General features: G+C 26.7%; 1 protein-coding gene across 17 annotated transcripts in view; it reads left to right on the forward strand.

Annotated features, from left to right (window-relative positions):
* The window catches only part of LOC105247967 (glutamate-gated chloride channel), an 82,235-nt gene extending 60,696 nt beyond the window's left edge, over positions 1–21,539 (forward strand). For 7 of the 17 annotated variants that reach the window (XM_025412889.1, XM_025412902.1, XM_011252453.3 and 4 more), the window contains 5 exons: positions 2,169–2,321; positions 4,114–4,328; positions 11,266–11,316; positions 16,756–16,872; positions 21,119–21,539. In XM_025412889.1, coding sequence (XP_025268674.1) covers positions 2,169–2,321; positions 4,114–4,328; positions 11,266–11,316; positions 16,756–16,872; positions 21,119–21,250 — 668 coding nt within the window. In that variant the 3' untranslated portion in view covers positions 21,251–21,539. Of the gene's footprint in view, positions 1–2,168; positions 2,322–4,113; positions 4,329–7,352; positions 7,772–11,265; positions 11,317–16,734; positions 16,873–21,118 lie in introns of those variants that run through there. The other 10 variants (XM_025412901.1, XM_025412906.1, XM_025412913.1 and 7 more) reach the window with 5 other exon arrangements.
* Positions 21,540–23,016: the final 1,477 nt, after the last annotated feature.

Below are 23,016 nucleotides of genomic sequence, written 5' to 3' on the forward strand. Positions count from 1 at the left end.
CTTGTTTCGCGTGGAGAAAAAAATCTATTCGTTGTGATCGATCTAAAAATACAGTTATTAGAGATTTTTAGTTTTTTACCTCTTACGCCTGTTAGGATCAATGTTAAGAAATGGAAATGGTACTATTCTCTCATCAAAAAGTACAAAGTGGTGAGGGTATAACTCCTGCCAGCGGTAGAAGGAATACCCTAATCTATAATCCTAAGGAATAATCTAATTCTTTTTTTTTATTTAACTTCTCACGATGACACGTGTTAATTAAGAAATAGGACTAATATCATAAATTAGAATAACTGCAAACTACATTATATCTATTATATTGGCTTCTGCGCATGTGCAACGAAAGATACTTTATATGCTTTTCGTAATTTTATAAGCGAAATTTGAGAAGTTAACAATTTAATATTATATAGATGTCTAATAGTTACATTTCACTGATTACTTTAAATTTTATACATATTGAATAAAATACATATTGAATAAAATCCACTGCAGAATTATCTGCAATTTAAATCACGTTGTGTTCTCTTCTAATTTCAGAAATATATTATTTCAAAATTTTCTACATAAACTTAGGAAAAAGTCGTATCTTAAGTATATTTAGTTATCAGCTTTAATAACTTTGATTTTGATATATCATGTTAAAAAATGTTAGTACTTTCGATGTTATAATTATATAATTTTTTACATGAATTTGCAACAATTCATTCAAAACGAGAATTATAGGTAAAGGAAAGTAAACTTCTACTTACGTTGAAAACGATATACTTTATTGTTTTACTTTACTGTAAAGTACGCGCATGAAAAAATTTTATCTTTTCCTTTGTATCCCAAAAAAAAATTTAATTTAATTTAATCTAAACCTAATTTTTATTTAAAAAGCAGAAATTAGGTTAAGTTAATTTAGAATTATTTTATGATGGAATTGCAGTACATATTCGCAATAAAGCAGAGCAAAAATACAAGTTATACTTTGGGCTCAAAAACTTTTGTAGTCACATGTTGAAAGCTATTTGTAAAAACTGTCAAAAATAGATAAAATCTGTTAACAATAGTGTAAGTCAAAGACAAGAGAGATGATATATAAACAAAAAATATTAGCAAAAAGATATGAATAAGACAATATGGAAAATTAAACATAACACAGGCCTGGGAGGGTCAGTATAAAAAGCAGAGTTGGTGAATTTGATAGATTTTTTTATGCTAATAACGAATCTGGCCGCAGAATTTTCGAGTAATTTATAGTTAAATAGTTCAAAATGTCAATTTCGGCAAATTTCATGAATTTATGAAAGAACCTAATTTTTTGAAATATTTTTATCAATGACAAAATCGTATAGTACTAGTCTTCACCTTTCAAATCCATTTTCAAATCCATTTTCGATTGCAGCTGCACGATAAATTCATGAAATTTGCCGAAATAGCCATTTTGGGCTATTTAACCACAAATTACTCAAAAACCTAACATGTTGGAGAAATTCTGCGACCAGATTCGTTTTCAGCGTTAAAAAATCTATCATATTTACCTACTCTGCTTTTTGCAACTAACCAAACCTAATATTTCGCAGGCCTGTGTAATCAAAAGTAACAATGCAATATTTTAAAGTATTACATTAAAGAAATTAGAACAGTTTACAACGTGATTTAAAAGATCTATAATTCATTTTATTCACTATGTAAAAGTCAAAATAATCAATGAGATGTAACTTTTTCAAAAGATTTCCTTTTTGCCATGTTAAATCTATAGTTTTGAAATCTGTAATTTTGATCTCAGATTTGTAATCACTATAATCGTAAAACTTGTAGTTCCAAAAATTTGTATATATTTACTTATGCATTATTTAACAAAAGTTAAAACATTTCTATTATTCATCATATATTTTGCCTTAGATATTAAACATTCCATTATTGTTTTTGGAGCTTTATGATTTTAAAAGAGAATTTTCAACTTTCTAAGATTAAACATATTAATTTTGAATAAATTCGTTATTATGAACAAATAAAAAATAATATTTAAATATCTATTTGAGTAACTATCCGTTAATGATTCGCGCTTCTACTTATATCAATATTATATTATTATCTTCTTTCTACTTTTCAAAAGTATGAACTTACATCAATTTTTGTTATTACATCAACAAAAATAAAATTCTGTGTACGTGATTTAGGTAATTACAGCTGTTTAAAAGTGGATCTGATTTTTACGCGGGACCGTTCTTTCTACTTCACGACGGTTTTTATCCCGGGCATTATTTTGGTAACCAGTTCTTTCATCACATTCTGGCTTGAATGGAATGCCGTGCCGGCGCGAGTGATGATTGGTAAGTTTATATAGCATAATATTATTTAAAGGATCATTGGAAATAATATAATCGATCAAAACTAGCCAAAATTTTGTTTATTTATTACGACGTTTCGACCATATGGATGTGGTCTCTTTCAAGTACATAAGAAAAGAATCACCTTTGATTAATTGACTAGCGATATTAAGATAATTTATGAATAATATTATTTTATGTCAAAAAATGAAAGATTTTGTACATTTTGCATAATTTAATTTCATAATTAAAATTTTACTATTTATATATACAGAGGGTTCCGAATCTAACTCTTTCGTACCTCCGGGATATACAGGGCGCAACATACAGATCCGTAAGTCGGGTTGCCTATCTGACAATTGATCTTCTTTTACCGACCTCGCATAATTGAAAAATAATAAAATCAGAGAATCGATATAATTTTTTTTCGTGAAAAGTGAAAAAATTCCTTGATACCTTGAATGCAAATTCGTAGGGAATGAGGAAAGTAAAATCAGCTTTTAACATTGATATAGTGTAATTGTAATATTTAATAACATAAATAACATTATATTTAATAACATAAATAACTTAAATAACATTAATAACATGACAAATGACACAATTGAAATATAATAACATAGATAAAATATAATAAATTTAAACAAAAAACTATTTTCTAATAGTTACAATATATGCTCAATATAACCACCATTCTCTTCTAAACATAAAGCAATCCTCCGCATAAAATTTTTCCTTACTCTCCGAATCATCGGAGAAGTGATTTCCAAAAAAAATTACATTGATCCTCTGATTTTATTATTTTTCAATTATGCGAGGTCGATAAAAGAAGATCGATCGTCAGATAGGCAACCCGACTTACGGATCTGTATGTTGCGGAAGCACCCTGTACAATGTCCTACCTACGAAAAAAATAACTTTTAAATAAATAATCTTATCTTTGTTTTAAAAAAGAAAGTTCTAGTTCTAGCAAGTAAAAAAAATCGCGCACTTTAAAATGTAATATTTGCAATAAAATATAGTTATGTACATTTTGCAAAAAATCAAACTTTTAGATAATGAAGAACCGTATATTATGTGGAAAAATTATAGAATTGATGCGTTAATTATAAACTTAAAGTTTTATTTAAATGTAATTACAACTTTATAATGATAAATATTATAATAGTTTATATGTGTAATCAAAGTGTGCGCGAAGTAAGACGACGCATGCGATGCTCATCCGGAAGAGTATCGCGGCAGATGCGCGGCTTGCAAAAAAAGTGTAATGTAGTAGTAATACAGTAGTGTAGTAATACATATATAGAGGAACGATAAGCTACAAGAAAAGAGTTGGAAGCGTCCCCCTCCGATTTTAATGAGTTTTAGATATGTAAAATTAATGAAAAATTGTAAGAGCCAAGATGTGATAATTGGGACATAAGGAAGAACGAAAAGAAACACCTTTTTGTTTCTTTTAATTATTAATATATTTTAAAATATTTGTCACAATACATTTATTAAATACCAACTTTTCGAATCATTTTTTTATTCATCTTCAGCGTAATATTAATATTGTGCGTTAAAGAGCATTAGGCAATAATATAATTATCAACTCAGCATACTTTTCTGCGGCAATCAATAATTAGGTCGATAAATCAACCGGTTACCGGTTTTGATGACGCTACGGCTATATTTTTACGTTCCTCTTGCCTTGCGGGAGGAATTAAGAAATAATACTTAGCTTTTAATGCTTTAAATAGTACTTAGCTTTTAATACGAATACCTTGGAAAACAAAACTCCATCATGTTTTAGGTGTAACAACAATGCTCAACTTTTTCACTACGTCGAATGGCTTCCGGGGAACGTTGCCCGTCGTTTCAAACCTGACTGCCATGAATGTATGGGACGGCGTGTGCATGTGCTTCATCTACGCGAGTCTTCTCGAATTTGTTTGCGTGAACTATGTCGGTCGCAAGCGACCGATGCACAACGTTGTCTATCGTCCAGGCGAAAACCCCGTCACCCAGGTATTTTGCTAATTAATATTTTGTCCGATGTGATACATAAATCACACTCTCGGATAGTTAACAATTAAAGTGTATGAATGGAGCCGTACTGCCTTTTCCATATTATTAATATTAATTAATACACACGCACACACACACACACACACACACACACACACACACACACACACACACACACACACACGCACGCACGCACGCGCGCGCGTGGTGTGTCTATGTATATACATATATATGTATATATACATACACACCAAATGCCTTAAAGTTCGAGAAACAAAATAATATAGCGAAGAAAGTTTTTCGAAAAATTAAATAGTCAAAGTAAATTTACGATTTTTTTATTTCAAACAGTAATTTTTAAGCTATAAGAATTTATAGTTCTAGTTAATCACAGGATACGTTAAGTCATCACATCACACAGTTCACCTAGTGGTAAGTACGACAGTCGCTTGTTTTAAACGTACATATATTATTACTACTATTAATGCGCATGTAATTCATAGCCGAACAAGCAACTGTTTAAACATAACCTGTGTGATTGGCCAGAGTTTTAAGCTCTTATATGTCAAAAACTATTGCTTGGAACAAAAGATACTAATTTTTCAAAATTTTACTATTGTAATATTTTGATTCGCGAATTTCAAGAGATACTCTATACACATACACACACACATATACTATTTACATATTATAATTTACTTACATTCTACACACACACACACACACACACATATATATATATATATATATATATATATATAAATGTACATACTTACATACTTACATACAAAAATTCGTATTTATATAAATTAAACTAAAAGCATAAAAATATTGTGATATAAATTATTTTATTTTAATCAATGGTGACTGCGCGCGCTTTTTTAAATTAATTCCAAATATTATATTTACTTTCGAAAAAATAATTTATTTTGCTATATCGACATATAAATATAGAAAACAAGATTTATATCAATATATATTTTAAAAAAAGGAAAAAAAATATATATATATACAGAATGGACGAAAAGTTTATATATATATATATATATATATATATATATATATAAACTTTTCGTCCATTCTGTATATGCGTGCGCTCGTGTATGCGTGCGCTCGTGTATGCATGTGCGTGTGTATGTTATGCGTATGTATGTTGTGCGTATAAAGTTGCATGGTTTTAAGGCTTAATACTAAATCAAAAGAAATCTTGTTAGGTACAGGTATTTGGAAATTTAAAAACAAAAAACTTTTTCTTTTTTCCAATTAAAATATGATTTTTATAACAGGATTGTAGTACATCTTTCTGAATGCAATTATCATGGATTATTATGATCAATTTCTAATGATTATTTACAGAGGAACATTATGATAAGAATTAACTATTATCATTGTAAATTAAAAATTAAATCGAAATTGGCAAATAAGAGTCACAGCGTGGTAGACTCTTATTTGCTGTGATAACATTTCCTTCTTTCTGATTACTCGTTTATTTCAGAATAAAAATAAAAAGTTACATTAATAAAAAATGAAGAATCATATTTGATCCCTTTTTAGTGTAATGTTAACAAAATATATTACACAGTGTTAAATGCGACGTATTAAATTACGCAAAAATATTTATTATTGGCGCGCAGATGACGTCGCGGGGATTCAACAAGCACATTGTTTTCGGTAATTCATCAAATTTTTGTAATGGTACAGTGTAATATGTCAATCATAACAAATTTAACAAAACGAATAAAAATGTGAATACAAAAAGATATTACACGTGAATTAGCTTTTCATGTTTTAATTAATAGTCGGAAACATGACTCATCAGATTCCGCGCTTTTTATAATTAATAACGCATGTATGTTGTTGTGTGTCTCTCATGTTGGTTTGAGAGTCAATGATGAAATATATAAATATGTCCTCGATTGTTAGGACATAAACATAGATTCAACCAAGGATAAACTCGGTTGACTCAATGATAACGAACATATATAAATATATGAACAAACGCTTCATATCCTCGATAAATTATAGATTATCATCGTGAATGCATGATGCAAGCCCTCCATATCACTCTATAAACTATTTTGTTGTCGCTTGATAAACAGCATCTTGAAGACGAGTCTTTTGCTCACAATAAGGACTCCAAAGTCTCAGATTCTTCCCAATTAAAATCGTGACCATATTCAACTTTATGATTGGTTATGATCGAAAGTTGTGACGTATTTTTTCGGATGTGGTTTCGGTGTTCCGAAATTCGTTTTTTTAATTGTCTTTAATCTGATCGACATATGACGCATCGCAATCATTGCACGAGACTTTATATGTATACCACATTGTTCCACGAATCTTTTGGCATTATGGACTTAATGGACTTTGATAAAACTACGAAGTTTATTTAGGCCGAAATAAAATAGTCCCGTGCCATGATCACGAAAAATTCGCTTAAATTATTTCGAAAAGGTATGTTGGAATGTATGGTATTGTAAAATCTGAAGAGGGTTTTTTAGGGAATAGTCATCTAAGTTCTAAATTTGTTTGATTCTTGACTAACAGCAATCTCAGACGTTCTCGCATTACATTGAAAATGCAAGATAAAAAGTAGCTATTGTTTAAGAGGACAATGATTATCAGCTCAAAGTTTTTTTAGTGGAATCTCGGATGCGACAATAAAAAAGCACGATCCACCGATCCTATGATTGTTCCTGTTATGATGATTCGACTTATAATTTAAATATCTCCCGGAAAAAGTAGATTTATGATACCAATCGAATTCGAGTAAATTATTGTTTACGATTATCGTAACATCAAGGAAATTACTAACTCCTTCCTCTACTGTGAACTAAAACCTCAGATGAAAAGAATTGAAGACCTTATTGAACATGAAAGAGAAAGAGAGAGAGAGAGAGAGAGAGAGAGAGAGAGAGAGAGAGAGAACTGCCAAAGCTTTATACATATATATCATACATATATCTATAATAAAATGATAAATTGAAGGGGATGTCTAATTGCTTTATTTTCTAAATCTTGCAGAATGATATCGGCAGAATGATGAAGGATAGAGGAGAGCCTATTGGAGCTCCGAATATTTGTTGATAAATTTTTCTATCAAAAATGGAATTGAGTATAAATCGAATTGGAACTCGTAGCGAGGAATGCTGCATTTTTCTTTTACGAAACATTATTTTTCTCAGACGCTATCCAACGCTAGATTTAATGGGATGTTGGTAAAGAGAGAAACAACATCCAACGATAGTAATTTAAAATGATCATCTATCCTACACTATACCTGACAGTTTTTGACTAATTCAAAGCTAATAATAATATAACTATGTGCCTTGGGGATAGCGTCATAAATGATGTTATGTATAAATGCAGCCAAAGGGGGAAAGTAGAGTGTTAATTAAACAGATGATGACTCTAAACGGCAATTTGATTTATGAATTTTTTGATAACCGATTTTAAATTATTTAATTATTATTATTGTTTAGTATTAACTTTATTTACAGATTTATTTAATTTTATTTACAGATAACTTTATTTAACGTTTAATAGGACAACTGTTTGCAATATACGATATGTTTATAATTACGATATGTTTATAATGCATTAATGATTGTCTTACATATAATATATAATATGTTTAGTGTTATTTTGCATCACATTTGATAATACGTTTCTGCATATCAATTATTGTAAGGCGGAGTTTCTATGTACTTTTTATTCTTCAAATGGTAAAAAAATCAAGAAGCATCAAGTGATCATTGAGAAAGTAAAAGAATCATTTCGGCCTAGCCAATGATTTAGAAAATAGGATAAAAATTTCTCTTTCTTCTCATTTTTTCTGTAATCGTTTGAATTTGGCCATAACTCTCTATAATAAAAAATTTCAAAAATATATATACTGCAATCCTGTTACAAAAAGAAATAAGTATTTTTATTTAAAAAAATCAAAGCTCATTTTTAAAAAAATCGAAATATCTCTTCAAGATAAGCTTTCGTTGGATTCATCTTATGTTAAAACTCTTTAAAACCATGCAACATTAGTTTACTCATTTTTTTCTCTATAAGTAATAATATTATTCTAAATTCTTATAATAATAATTTATATTGTCACATCCTATACACACACACGTACAATGATATAAATCATTTCTTAACAGTTAATTTAATATTTGCAGAGTTGGTTTAAAGAAACCAGTTACCATCGATAAAATCAAGTAATTTATATTAAAATTTTCATATTTTTAATTTCACATAATCACCATTAATTATTTAATATATAAATACGACTCTTTAGTATGTAAATGCGGATATATTTTATAACTATAATACAAAACATAAAATGTATCAAAATGTTTTAAATCAGTTCTAATGATAACCTCATATACGATAAGTAATTAGGTAATACGGAAAAATTTTGCAGAGAAATTATTAATAATCCTGCTAGTATATATATATATATATATATATATGGACAGTAAGATTAACAATTGTCATTGTTGAGACCACAAACAAACAGATTTCCCGTATTTGTGCACAAATGAGTAAATTTAAAACGATATCTACATTCTAAGTGATATCTCTCCGAGTTACGATTTTGCGATAATATAATGCTGACATCGATATTAAATAAAGATTATCGATATTGATAATATAAATTTGTCAGGATCTGTATGATAAATTTTTTTTAACAGAAACAAATTGAAACATCCTATATTCTGTGAAGTTTTACATCGAATTTAACTTAATTATAAAACAGCTTCGCGATCATCTTTCTGATTTCATCGAATAAGAACATTTCATAAGAAGATTGTGACAAGAAAACAAGTTTTATATGTCAAACGGAACAGACATAACGTCAGGTAAACATACATATATATCAAAAATTGGAAATCTCATTTTAAATCATGACTGGTCTCATATTGACTTGCGATCAAAAATTCTGGTAATGTGGACGCGATGAAAAGCTGTGGATTTCCAAATATTGTTTCTAAAATCTATATATCATGATATATGTAATGTGCCTTTTGCTATGACCAAACTTTGCAGAGTTGTATGCACACCACGTTGTAGTTCTACCACGAAACACATTTTATTAGCATAATTGTTATTTTATTGCTTCATACTACATAATTCATTAGATTTTTGGTAGTACAAAGTATTTTTTTTATAAAGTATTTTTTATAAAGTATTTTTTTTTAAAGAATTTTTTTTATAAAATGTGTGCAGATATATAAAAACATATGATAATATTATTGTCTTGCACAAAGAAGTCCAGTGGCTCAAATATCAAATAAAAAAGAGTTATTATAGTATAGTATTTTCCATAAAATCATTTAAAGGAAAGCCATTATAGTAGCGCAGTAAGAATTTGCAAAAGGTAATCATAAATAAAAATAATTATTTAAGCTATAATGTGTTTTGAGTGCTGTCAAATTTTTTTAGGAATGAATTTTCTGTATAAGATGTTTGATACTTGTTAACATATCCCATTTTTTTATCGCGTTTACATTCTGCACATATGAACTTGTTGGTGTGACTTTGCACAAACACAGTATGATCTTTTCTATTATCTGCATCTCTCGAGATTTTCTATATCTTTCAATTCAATTTTTTTTAGAGAGTGTGAGTGTTATTTTCTGTCAAATTTCATCCAATTATTCGTAAATTTTTTTGGATTAAAATTGCACACAGATTGTGCCACATTTTTATTGACAATAATCGATCAATTTTAAGACTATTCGAAGATTGATGTACGACAATATATATTTAACATTCATTGTGTAAATATCAAAATTTTAAAATCAGCACATGAAGACATCCGTATAAGAGACATAATTCAGTATACAGTAAATTTGAGCATCATTAGCATAAATGACAGTATTTCTTAGAAAACGTTCATTATTTTTGAAACAGATACAATATGTACATCTCTACAGTGCATTCTCACTCTTTTACTTTTAACAATTTTTCAGACTTCTCTTATTTTTCATTTTCACTTATTTTTATTTTTACTTTCAATTTTTTTATTATGATATATTTTTTTTCTCAATTTTTCTTCTCTTCATTATCCCTTTTCTTCCTTGTTTTTAAGATTTTTTATATTCATATATATTTTAATAAAATATATTTTTATATTTATATATATTTTAATAAAATATATTTTTATAATATATTTTTATTTTTTATATATTTTAAAAATGTTTTTATCTCATAATTAAATTATGCGCACTTTTTATAATAAAATAAATTTTTCTAATAAATTGAAAGGCAAAGACAATAATAAATTAATAATTTTTAAATAATTTCTTTCTTTTTTATTTAAGAATTATTTAATTATTTAAAATAATTCTTTTCGTTAACAATTTTTTAACAAACGACAAGCGACGGAAAAAATCAATGACCTCGATCTACTTAGAAGTTAAATTTAACATCAAGATCAATTGAAAGGCATTTCAAATAAACTTAAAAGTATTTAAAAAATGTCTTAATTTTTGAGTTGTCAAAAATCCTTTTCGTATACTTCTTTTTTATGTAAAAGGAACTTATTTACAAAGTTTAATCCAAACTGGAACATGATATTTTTCGAAATAACAGCCGAGATATCATAAAAATTTCAAATAAAAAAGAAATAAAAAATTCCATCATTCAGTTAATTTATTAATTAATAACTTGAATATCACATTAGGAAACATTTCATTGTTGTTAAAAAAATGTTTAAAAAAATTAATAAAAACAAAGACATTTTCAAAAATAATGATGAAAAATATAAAAAAATTGGATATTCTTTATTTTCTTTTTTTCTTTTTTCTCTGTTTTTTTTCTCTTTCTCACACTCTCTTTCTCTTCCTGTTTGTCTGTTTCTGTTATAAACACGATTAGTAAGAATTTGGTTGGTGGAAATGTTGGTAAGTCTCTTTGTTTGGTGTCTGTGATGTTGCAGCGGCTCCCAGCAGTACTGAGCAGGATAGGAATTATATTGGCCAGCCCTTTGGTAAGATTTCCTATTGCATTAGGACGCAGTCATGAGTTCGCATCTTTAGTTTGCATTCCGAAATAGGGATTGCAAAATATTTATAATTCTATAATTTATTGAAATTTTACAAAAAAACATAATATTGTAATCTAGTAAAAAGAGAGAAACGTATTATGATGCATGTAACTTCGTATAGTATAAGTGTATGTAAGTAATAATCAAAAAGAAGATTAAAATTAAAAAAGAAAAAGAGAACACAATGTATATATGCATGTGCAAAATCTTGACTGCGTCCTAAAAACATATACGTATACACACGTCGTACAAATACATACAAATGCTTGTTCTAGTATCATCTAAAATCTGTCGCGCGCACGTACGCGCGCATGTGTGTGTGTGTGTGTTTGTGTGTATATGTGTGTTTGTATGTTGAATATATATCCTATATATTCTATTGTATTTCCATATTTTACTTTTATTTTGATGAGTATAGAAATGGAAGATAGCAAAAATTTCGCGCAACAAGGATAAATTTACGAAATTAGAAATATTTATTTTAATATTTGGAAATGAAAAATATTTATTTTGATATTTATATTTTAAAAAATTAGGCATTTTATTATTTTTTATATGTATGGAAAAATTTTTCTGATATTTTCATAATTCGAATATTTCTCATTATAGTAATTATATGAAATGGAGAGCATATTTTAACATTTGAACATACAATTTCTGGTAAATTTTTATATTTTAACATATAAACATACAATTTCTGGTAAATTTAGAACAGGACAACCAGATCGAATCGTCTTGATCTTTATTTATGTATGTTGTCACTACTCTAATAACCTTCGAAAAATTTTAGCCATTGCTCCTTGTTTCATAAAAAGTTATAAACGAAATATTTCATACATTTCTCATAATTTTCATATGCATTTAATATAATATATTCTTTAGTAGATTTATCTATTAACATGTCATAAATCTTTTATCTTAATTAGTTATTCAAAAATGCTACTTTTTACTCCAACAAATAAATTTTAATATATGTATATTTCTCATTACATACAAATCGGAGTGTTAATTACAGATTATTATTTCTGTATCGTAACTCAAGATATATACAGGATGCTCTATTCTAAGTGACACACTGATTTTTCTCGAAAACCAAGACTTATAAATGTAAAGCTCGGAAAGTATTTCCTACAAAAATTTTATTATTTCCAGGGGGACATAAGATATCATTGGTTTGAACGTGCCAAAATCATATGGAGGCCAACTTTGTTTTTTTTTTTTTTAATAGAACTCTATTTTTTATTACATATTCTTTTTATGTTCAACCAAAATAATGGAATATACAACAAAACGCACTTTGAAGAAAAATAACGCGACTACTATCAATACTTCGAACTTAATTATTTCGCGTATCGTTTTTTTGTTTTTAAAGAGTGTGTTAAATTTCAAGAACTTTTAAATCTATCTCGTAAATGGGTATGAGTGTATATGTATGTTGATACAGATATGTGCGTTTGTGTACGACGCAAGTTTATGTATATGTGCGCGAATTGTGTATACATACATGAAACTGAGCATACATACATATACACACATTATATATATATATATATATATATATATATATATATATATTAAATATGTGAGTGCATGAGCGTGATATGAATGTATGCTTGAGCTTGTATAGTAAGCATGAGCACATACGTAAGCGTATGCGTAAACGTATATGTTTATATTTATATTATATATTTATATTATCAATCGCACACATAACAGCAAGAAATAATTTTATGAGAATAAATCTTATGATAAAAATTTATCTGAAAATTTACATCTTTTCTCAGTATATTGTTATTAAAAATACAATATTTCAATGTAATTTTTTTTTACTCTTTTATAATACTTGAGTAACATTCTTTATGCTCTTCATGCTTTTTTATTACACATCTCTGTTTATACATAACAAGTATGTTAGTAAGTTAGATGCAAACACATATATATACATAGAAGAAAATAAATACATAGAAGAAAATAAATATATAGAAGAAAAGAAATCTTTTTTTAGAAAATCTATATTTATTAGTAAAAGAATGACAAATAATTTACGTTGCATAATTTGATTAATCTCTTAAATTTTATAAAGTAAGTATTTTAAATTTTATTATTATTAATCTTCTAAATTTTATTTATTAAAACTGAATAAAAGCAAAATATATCACAATCTTATCAATTTTAAAGATATAACTTCATAATTGTATTATTTTAGCGAATCATTGTATTTATATAAAATAGGTAATGTGATTATATAAAAAGGAAGAGATTTCTTTTTTCCGCTTGACCTGTATTTTACTACATATATTAATGATAAAAAATTACTAAAATGTACATATTACACATGAAATATATAAGAGCGTGCACATGCATAAGTGCATACTATAATTTTATTCATTGCTTTATATGATATTTCGATATTTTCAATGCTTTAATAAGGAATAAAATGCCTTATATATAAAATATTTACACAATAATTGAAGAGAAAAAAATGTGTTTATTTAATCGTTTTGCATAATCCAATCACTTTTTATATAATTTAAAAAGTATATATTTACATAGAGGTGTATATTAAAATTTTGTATTTTGATGAATTCAGAATTTTAATTTTGTTGTTTGTCATTTGATTATCAAACACTAATTTTTTTAACTATTTGACATTGTTTTAATAATTGGCCCTTCCTTATTTGTAAAAAATCTTAAATTAAATACCAAGTAAAGAAGATTAAATTAAATAACTGATACTTTTTTGTTTACTTCTATCGTGAAAACGTTCGCTAAAAAATATCGATGTATCCTTTCACGATTGTTTTAATTACTTCAGCTATATCACCAGCGGCCAGGATTTTTCGCGCAAGAAATTTTTATTGGATATTATAGATCTCTTTTTAGTAAAAGGTTGTTAAATATTTTTTGATGGTATTTCTTTATATATATATATATATATATATATATATATATTTTTTTTTTTTTTTTTCCTAATTAATGTTATAAACTTAAACTTTTGGAAAAGTTTCTTTTGTTAGTTTTTTGTTATAAAATATATCAAATATAAAAATATAAATAACCAAAAAACTTTAAAAAAGAAAAAATATTCTAAATAGAAACATCATGGCAGCTGGCGTATTAAAGATCATCACTTGCAGACAGCATTCTTAAGACAGAAAAGCTTTGAAAGATGAGCATGCAATCGGAAGAAAACAGAAATAATCTTCTGAAAATTATCTTTATTCTAAATGCTTTTAGTATTTAAAACTTTTTAAGCATGGATTTTATGATCAATGATTATTAATTAATCCAATTAAGACAAACAAAGTAAAAAAGCGATTTTCATAATATCATAACTCATCAAATTATACAACAGATCCTTTCATTAATACAAAAATCATAATAAATATTTAATAATAAGTAAATCATTTCGAGTCAAAAATTAAAATGACGATTATACACAAAAAGTAATAAAAAAGTAATATCATTAGTTATAAGTTATTATCTCATTATATACATCATGCCTTAATTGTGATCAATCAATTGCTTCTGCCATTGAACTAATTCTTATTTAAGCTTAACACATAGCATAAGCTTGAGACGAAATATCTCTGAAGATGCAATAAGGCGGTGCGGAAATCCGTTCAAAAATTCAGTACAGTTTTATCACAAATATTTTCAAATAAAATCATACCGAAAAACGTGCTGAGAAGTAAGCTATTTTGTGTACGTGTAGTATAAAATATTTTTACTATAAATTATATTTTAAAATAATATTATTTATTATATACCATATTATATTATTTATTATATACCATATATATCATATTATTTCCAAAAAATTGTATTACCATATTTAAAAATATTCGGGAATATTTTTAAATTTAATTAATTCTATAAAAAAATATAATAATATTATATATTATTAAAAATATTTATATTATATATTTATTAAAAATATAATAATAAAAATATAATATAAATTTAAATAAACAATTTAATATAATATAAATAATACAATACACATACATTATAATTAAATAATAAAAAAATATATTTTATTCTTCTCTTATCGTCTTTCTTATAAAATTTTGAAAAAATTACAGAGCAATTACTTAAGCAATAATATCAGCGGTTTATTTTGTAAAGAAAATTTATTTTGTGTCTAAGAAAATATTTTATTGAATAGTTTAGAGACGTATACAAATGTTTCTACGAGAATAATGTTCACATCGGATCTTTTATAACTAACCAATTTTATAATCTTTTAAGTAATGTAATGTTTAGTAAGAATTGTATCAAATTTGAATTGCTTCGCAAATTTATTAAATTCCTAATGATAAAACCGATAATTTTCGTATGAAAAACTCACGGGGATATGTTTAAATTATTTTTTATAATAAGAAATTGATTTAGGTCCGATGTGAAATATCATAAGTCATTTACATGGCATGTAATTTATAAGTTATAACACAGAGGCACGAAAAAAAGTGTTGATTAATATTCATATATACTAATAAATAATATTAAATTATTAAAAAATAACGATTCATCTTCTTTTTTGATGACTTTCACAATGGACAAAGAATTTTCGCGATTATCGATAATTTAATTTATAGTTTTCTCTTCGTGATCTTGTCAAAATTTATTATAAGTAATTACTAATTTATCAAGGATTCAGATCAGGTGTATTAAATGGAAAAACTTCTTTGTTTTTTTTATTTTGTATCTTTTTGTATTATATAAGAAAGGGCAATTCGCTATTTCTCTATCATCTTTTCTCAATGAGCGGGAATATTCGATGCTATTTTAAAATAACAATTCTTAATAAAACTTTTGCCAAACCAATGAAAAAGTAATAAATATTTTGCATTTATTTATAATACGAAAGTGATATCCGTCTTACATAATTTTTAAAAGAATCACATATTTATGTAAATGTACAAGTTTAATTGTATTCTTGTCAAAGACTTTCTTTATTATATGCTTATATTATTATTTAGTACATTTATATAAAAAATATTATACTACCGATTATTTTTTTATATTATTATATGTATGTCTCTCTCCGAAAAATAAAAATAAATTATTTTATTGTAATAACATATTAAAAGGAAGAGATATAGAAGATGTTTCCTTTTTTCCATGTTTATCAATTACTTGAACTATATCTACTTGTACAAAAATACTTAACAAAAATAATCGAAAAATCAATAGAGATATTTGATAGGAACATGACAAATTATGAACATCTGTACATCTGTAATGTACCTATGGAATATTTTGAGGAAAACTCTAACGAAGAAAGAATGGGAAAAGTCTAAAGGATGAATCGTTGTTTAAAACATATTGTCATTGAAATTATAAGTTTCTTCTACGAAGACCCTGTCGCAGGGTAAAAAGAAGCGAGAGGGCGGAGCTACTACTGGTGGTACTACTGGAGTGAACGAGATTGTCACTTGCACCAATTGTGGACCTAATCCTTGCACGCATACGGCAACGAATGGTTGTACTGCCGAAGTAAGTAAACTTATTACGCGCGCGCGCATAATAATCTATTAATAATTTATATAGTAATAATCTACTATCATATTACACATATCATAAATACAAATATTATATTTTCTTTTTTTCTTGGAAAATATGCTATATGGAAAATATATATAAAACCGGAATTTAAAAAAATACGGTGGAATCCTGTAATAATGTACTGAGTTTTGATTCATTTAACAAAGTTATAGTGGATTTCCCGACTTCCAAGCTTCAGGAGTGCTCGAGACTTGCACAACCATGTACTTTCCAAGTACACGGAAAGAGAGAATTAAGAACATTAAATCCACAGATCTACCGCACTTAGATCGTTATCTCCATTCATACTATTCAGGAATGGCCTAGCAAGAGATATTTTCGTTATTTCGGGGTCGGCTATAATAGGATTCCACTGTACGATATATATAATTTTTGGCTTTTTTCCCAGAATAAATTCAAATGATGATGACAAAGCAAATATGAATCATCAAACATTGATCATCGCTATAATCAAACGCTATAAAAAAACATCAAACGCTATAAAAAAACATTTACAATAGGCTTATTGTAGTATTTGTTACACTTTATAGAACATTTATTTTGCAATAGGTACTAATAGGTACTAATTTCAAGTTTTAATCAGGTTTTTTTTAATTAATGATTTTTAATCATTCAATTGACTGAAATTTTAGGTCTTTTTATGAGAGGTATGTAGTGAAATCCACTCTGGTTTCAAGTGATTTTATAAATATGCTAATTAATGACATTATAAATAAACAATGCTTATACTTCTTAAATTTATTAATGCAACTATGAAATTTCATTTTATATTTAAAAACGCAATATTTAAATATTTTCAAAAATATAATTTTCTGCGAATTTTCCAAAAATAGAAATTTATACACAGTCTAACATTTAAATATCCAAATTATTACACATATAAATACACACACATACAAATATCTAATTTAAATAAAATTAAAATTTATCTGGCACTTAATATATTATATAAAAAACTTAATTTAACACAATGATGGAAATAGAATAATATAAATAAAAGCAATATACCAAAAATGAAGTAATATCTCAATAACTAGAAATATTATATAGTTAAAGATGGAAATTATTTAAAAATTTGCCACATATAGATATTTAAAATACAATATTTAAAGCTCTACTGGAAAATACGAACAATTTACGTTAAAGTATTGTAAAGGGATGTAAAGTTATAGAGAGGTCTTTCATAATGTTCATTTGAGAATCATTAATTTAGAATCTTTATTAATATTTAACAAATAACGAAGAATACTTTAGACTTTATTTGCTACAATAAAAGAAACTTTAAAGTAAATAAATTATACTCTAAAAATGTCTTTGTATATTTCAAATTTCTTTGTATCTAAAACTTCTAAGTACAATTACACTACTTATAAAATATTACTCAAATTAAACAAATTAAAGTAAAAAAAATCAAAAAATTTTTAAACTAATGTGACCACTTGATTCCTATTGCTATTTAAAATATTTGAAGAGATAGCTATCTTGAAGAAGTGAATAAAGCAGTACAGTTGAATTTATCTTATTCATAACTCGTTCCTTTTGAAAATAAAATTAATCTCTTTTGACATCTTTTGTAAAAATTAGTTATAAAACAATTTTCTTTCCAAATGAATATTCTATATGTTTTTTTATATTAATTATATTTTGTGAAAATGATTAATAATATATATTATTTTGTTATAATTGGTAATTTTAGTAGCTATTTAATAGACATTTTAATAGCTATTTAATAGATATGTAATGATTGTAAAATTTACTTATTATTAGCACAGCCATAAAGAAGAATGATAATCGTGCAACGTGATAATAGATCCTACAAAAATAAAACTTCTCACGTCTCTCTCTCTCAATTTCCCATCTGCCTTCTAATATTATAGCAATACTATTAATCTCTACCAGAGTCTGAATAACAACTCTAAAAAAAACAGCCTATGTAAGAATACTGAGACTTAGATCTGACTTAAACTTGTGTCTATAAATCTATTGTTATAAAATCATAAATTTTACCTAAAAAATTGGATCAATCTTTACTATTATAGAAAATTAAGATTATAATTTAGCAACTAATTATTGAAATGTCTCGACAATAATACAGCCAGAAAAAATAATTCAAATATTAAATTAGCGAAAGAAATATCAAATAAATATAATTTATTTGCAAAAACTAAAATGGAGGAAATGAAAAAAGAAGATTATTCATTCTTCTAGCCGTGATAAACTTTCAAGAGCTAATGATACTTCTTTCTACATAACTGTAACGGAAAACAGAGAAAATTGAATCAGTATACAGGGTGGGCCATTTTAAATGATCCACTCCAATAACTTTTTTATATTTGAATGTACAACAAAATGTTTCAAATAAAAGTTGCTTGACTTCAAGGGGGACAGAAGATGGGTGGCAAAAATTTGACCTTGGATAGTCATTTGAAGGTCACATAAAGGTTATCTTCAATTTCTTAAATGGAACCCCCCATTTTTCATTGCATATTCTTGTAGCTTATCTCGAGAGCTTTCCAAAACACTATAATTAAGTATAATTAAGTATAATTAAGTATAATTAAGTATCTTTTCATTAAGTACTTTTTGAGTTATAAGGCTTGAAATAATTTCTTAATTTTACATAAACCATAAAATATCTAGTAAACCATTCATTTTTCGATTATCTTACCTTGATACTTTTATGTACAAAATAATGAGAGGAATCAATTGGTGTAAAGAAAACACATAGTTGTTTCTAAGAAAAAATATGTAATTTGCAATTAACAATTACATATTTTTTCTTAGAAACAACTATGTGTTTTCTTTACACCGATTGATTCCTCTCATTATTTTGTACATAAAAGTATCAAGGTAAGATAATCGAAAAATGAATGGTTTACTAGATATTTTATGGTTTATGTAAAATTAAGAAATTATTTCAAGCCTTATAACTCAAAAAGTACTTAATGAAAAGGTACTTAATTATAGTGTTTTGGAAAGCTCTCGAGATAAGCTACAATAATATGCAATGAAAAATAGGGGGTTCTATTTAAGAAATTGAAAGTAATCTTTATGTGACCCTCAAATGATTATCCAAGGTCAAATTTTTGCCACCCATCTTCTGTCCCCCTCGAAGTCAAACAACTTTTATTTGAAACATTTTGTTGTACATTCAAATATAAAAAAGTTATTGGAGTGGATCACTTAAAATGGCCCACCCTGTATAAACATAATGATATACATTAGATCAACGCTCGAAAATATAGCAATTCGATGTCTTTTCAAATGATGATTTCTCTCTGAGTTAAAAGCGCACAATAATATGTAAAAAATTATTGATAAAAATATTGCATTTAATTTTTCATTTTTCTTTAACTTATAAAGTATAAAAATAATATCGATACTCTTTAATTCAATGCTCTCTCTTCATTTAAATGCATCATTTTATATAAATGGCTAAAAGCTGTAGATTTTGCTCGGTTTCTGCCAGCAAACTCAGATTCTATGAGCAAGTTCTACCAGTAGATCATAAGTCTAATGCGAACAGAACGAATGTCAACTTGCTAACAACTTCTAGTAAATTTGTTAACAACTTCTAGTAAATTTGTTGTCAATCTGCTAGCTATTGCGCAAAGTTTGCTTATTGAATATGTATAAATATTGAACTATACACCGGATTTAATCGGATATCTGATCGGAAAGTTCTGAATTTTGAACTTTCTGATCAGATATCCGATCGATTGATATTTTCTGATTGGATATCTGATCGATTTCTTTTTTTTTCGATTAAAGTGATCGGTTAATAATCGGATAATATCCGTTCGTTACCTTTTCACCGATTATTTTTCTCAGTGTAGACATAATAAATTATGTATATATTCTCAAAACGATATTTTTAAAAAAATGGAATGCATGTATGTATATGTATTTCAAATGTAGCATATATATATATATATATATATATATATATATATATATATATAAAAGTAAAGAATAATTTTTTACACTTACAATAACAAATCAAATACATAAAATCGATTTACACATTGATTTCCGTAAATCTTTTTCCCATTTATTACAATGTTTTTTATTATTAAAATTTATAGTATCAAGTGATCGATACAATTAATTTAAAATTATTTTAAAAATTCTCAAGTCTGATAACATAATTATGATAACGTAAACTTTTTTCTTACAGCTAAGGAAAAAAGATCCGCCGCATCCGATTAGGGTGGCGAAAACAATTGATGTGATAGCCAGGATCACTTTTCCAATCGCCTATTTCATGTTCCTCACTTTCTTCTTTATTCACTATAAAGGCACCTCGTAGAGCGTAAAGCGACGCACAACGATCCTCGAAATATCTCTTATCGTTGGTATGAGCGACAACGAAGCCTCGTAATAGGCAACAACAATGCTCAGGACATGAGGATTGAATCTACAGTGAATTCAAGTTTTCTCTCAAGAACAAAAATACCTCTAAATGTGTAAATAAAAATATCATAACCGTATCAATTTGTAATAATCGGATCTTTACTACAAACACACAAATAACTATAGCGTAACTTACCACAACTTAACACACAAAACCGGGATTTTTAATGAAAAGTTATTAATTTATTCATGATATTATTAAATTATGAAATTATTCGCCTGTAATAAACAAACTTAAAATTAAATTTAAAATAAAAAATCAAACGGATTAACTCTAATGAACAATGTCGGACGAATGAAGAGGAAAGATAACCGATGGAATAATCGAAAATATAACGTAAGAGAGAAAAGAGTATCCACTATAAATTCATCTTTAATTATTCGTCATTTTTCTCACGTGTGATAAATTTTGGAAGCACTTCTTTATGAAGAAAGTAGATCCACGTCCGCTCCACAATTATAAACAGCAATCATGTACATTTATCTCCGTTTCTTTTCCTATCTTATAGAATCTTTAAGAAATAAGTAAGATGCCGGTGAATGCTTCAAACAGAAAAAATGACGCTTAGCTTAGTCGATTATGTGTGATTACACATATTAATATATAAAATATTGTCATTGCGCCTAATCCTATCAGGCATATGATAGCGAAATATCCGCACTGAACATTATATATAATGTAGAAAGATAGAGAAAAATAGAAAAAAGCGACGAGAGAGAGAGAGAGAGAGAGAGAGAGAGAGAGAGAGAGAGAGTATTTCACGTAACGTGACCCATTCATGTTCTTAACAAATACCAATATTAATAAAATAAATAAGCATTTTAAAATTATTTAAGTAGATATTTATAGATACAGTTTTTCACTGTAATATCTATATTTTTACAGATAAGTGAATGGCTCATTTTACGTATCAAATATTCTATCAAATCGATTAAATGCTAAACAACAAAACGTCATATTTGAAGCGAAATTTTCTTTTGTGAAAATATATATATATATGATTTATACGACATTGTGTGTGTTAAAGTCATAGTCATAATATATCTAAATGGAAAGTTGAAAAAATCAAGGTACACATAGAAATGGACACACTCTATTTTGTGTTCCCTACGTTCTCTTTCGCTTGTGCGTAGTATAGGTTCTCTCTCGTTCTATTTTGCGCGAGCGAAAAAGAACGCAAGAAACAAAATGAGTTCTCTTCTATGTGCACTTCTATCCCTACTTCTTAAATAAAGACAAACACTCGATTTAGATATACCATGTCTACAGTTAAAGTCTAAGAAAATTATCGCCATTCAATTTGATAAAAATGATATACGTATAAATGGAATATGTATAAAGTGTAAACTCTTGTTCACTTTATAAGAAAAATATAGTGAACGCTGGACAAAAAAAAAGATTCATGATCAATTTATGTATTATGTACGCTGCAAAAGAGCTACCATCTTGATATTACTGAAAGTAGTAACACACAATACTCACATGTTTTCTTCTCGGAATACATTAATAACTATTTCTACAACACGAACGCTATCGGCTCTAATTCGAAATTTCTATTTGTAGCTTGAATTCTATTTTAAGTACAACATTACTATCCTGCATTGTTATTATTACTATTACTATTTTTATTATCGTAATATACATATTATTATACTATTACG

The sequence above is a fragment of the Camponotus floridanus genome, unplaced genomic scaffold (assembly GCF_003227725.1).
Source record: "Camponotus floridanus strain SB8 unplaced genomic scaffold, Cflo_v7.5 scaffold11, whole genome shotgun sequence".
In the NCBI taxonomy this organism is placed as follows: Eukaryota; Metazoa; Arthropoda; class Insecta; order Hymenoptera; family Formicidae; genus Camponotus; species Camponotus floridanus.